The 1,332-nt window shown below is 32.3% G+C and overlaps 1 protein-coding gene across 1 annotated transcript; it reads left to right on the forward strand.

Annotated features, from left to right (window-relative positions):
* Positions 1–21: 21 nt before the first annotated feature.
* On the forward strand, positions 22–1,302 carry LOC109590651 (uncharacterized). Its single transcript, XM_020006546.1, has 5 exons — positions 22–111; positions 163–235; positions 283–722; positions 778–909; positions 1,172–1,302. Exons 1-5 carry the CDS (start codon positions 48–50, stop codon positions 1,300–1,302), a joined length of 840 nt encoding a protein of 279 aa, XP_019862105.1. The 5' UTR covers positions 22–47.
* Positions 1,303–1,332: the final 30 nt, after the last annotated feature.

Below are 1,332 nucleotides of genomic sequence, written 5' to 3' on the forward strand. Positions count from 1 at the left end.
AATGTACTCTAAGCCCCTCCCACTGCATATTTGCTAGATTTTTCACAATGAAATCAGTTGCTCTGTTTCAATTCAGTCTCTTTGTTGCTTACTTTATAGTGACTTGTAGAGGTAAGTGCAAGACTATTTCATGATAATGTAGTTTATCTATGGATACAACAGGTTTATCATGTAGTGGAGGGACTATTCCAGTATCACAAGCAGACTCAGATACCTGTTACAGTACATATGCTCAGTAAGTTATAATAGTAACTGATTTATGAATTAAAGTTATACATTTAGATCAAGTGCTGTCAGTTTCTTTAATGGAAGTGTTCAAGATGGCAATTGTGAGGTGTTTTCTGATCTCAATTTTTTTAATGTGACACATAACTGGTCTTCACATTATACTAACTGGTCTTCACATTATACTAACTGTGCTAAAGATGTAAACTTGTTCATCACTTTATTGTTGCCAGATAGTTTTGGCTTGCCTCCTAAATTATCATCCACTCGTTGTATTCAATATAATACAACATTGTGTTCCTGTCAAATGAACTGTCTGTTGCATTTTTATCAAATACAAAATGTACTTAATGGTCGCAATCATTATATATATCTTGAAGGAATAGACTGTAATGAAACATTATACAATACTACTATAGAGGGAATACAATATGACAAGGAATCAAGTTACTGGTCTAACTTTATTGCTAAAGAAGATTCTACACCTTGTACAATAGGTTAGACTAGTAATTGTAATTATATTCATGATTTATTCATCATTATCTACTATAGATCCAGTGGTCAGTAGCAGTTCTCCATTGATCAGTAGTACTTCTGTTACTAGTTTTAATATTATGCCTACGGCTTCTATCTCTTCAGATCTATACAACTCCTTAACTCACTTTATGTCACCCACTCCATCAAGTAAATCTATTGGCTTTTAAAAATTTATCAGCACACAATCTAATAGATGTTACATACTCTTGTCATCATTTTGTGTTAATTTTTTTACAAGAGTCAACAATTTGGAGTTTATCATTTGTTATTACTAATACTTTTGTCATAAGCAGCAGTAGTAGTGGTAGCGTACAGTTACAAATTTTCCCCCCACCTTATCATGCCACACATATTTTTGTACACTACTATTGCACACACCTGCAGTGTTTATATTGTTTAATTCATTTAGATAAATCTAGTAGTAGATCTAGTTTATTGATTGGTGGAACTCTCAGCAACAGCAACTTTCTTATTCCTTCAGCTCCCCTTTCTTCTCTTAGACCTATCTCTTTTTCTCATATATCATCAGGTATTATATAATTAATAATGCTGAATGTGATTTTTTTTTTT

The sequence above is a fragment of the Amphimedon queenslandica genome, unplaced genomic scaffold (genome assembly GCF_000090795.2).
Source record: "Amphimedon queenslandica unplaced genomic scaffold, v1.1 AMPQUscaffold_9716, whole genome shotgun sequence".
Lineage (NCBI taxonomy): Eukaryota > Metazoa > Porifera > Demospongiae > Haplosclerida > Niphatidae > Amphimedon > Amphimedon queenslandica.

Excerpts from the sequence above, each read along its gene's own strand:
- LOC109590651 (XM_020006546.1), top strand. The coding sequence starts at position 48 with ATGAAATCAGTTGCTCTGTTTCAATTCAGTCTCTTTGTTGCTTACTTT. Across the intron at positions 236-282 it reads TGTTACAGTACATATGCTCA|ATCAAGTGCTGTCAGTTTCT; the intron begins GTAAGTTATAAT and ends TTATACATTTAG. Across the intron at positions 723-777 it reads TTCTACACCTTGTACAATAG|ATCCAGTGGTCAGTAGCAGT; the intron begins GTTAGACTAGTA and ends TATCTACTATAG.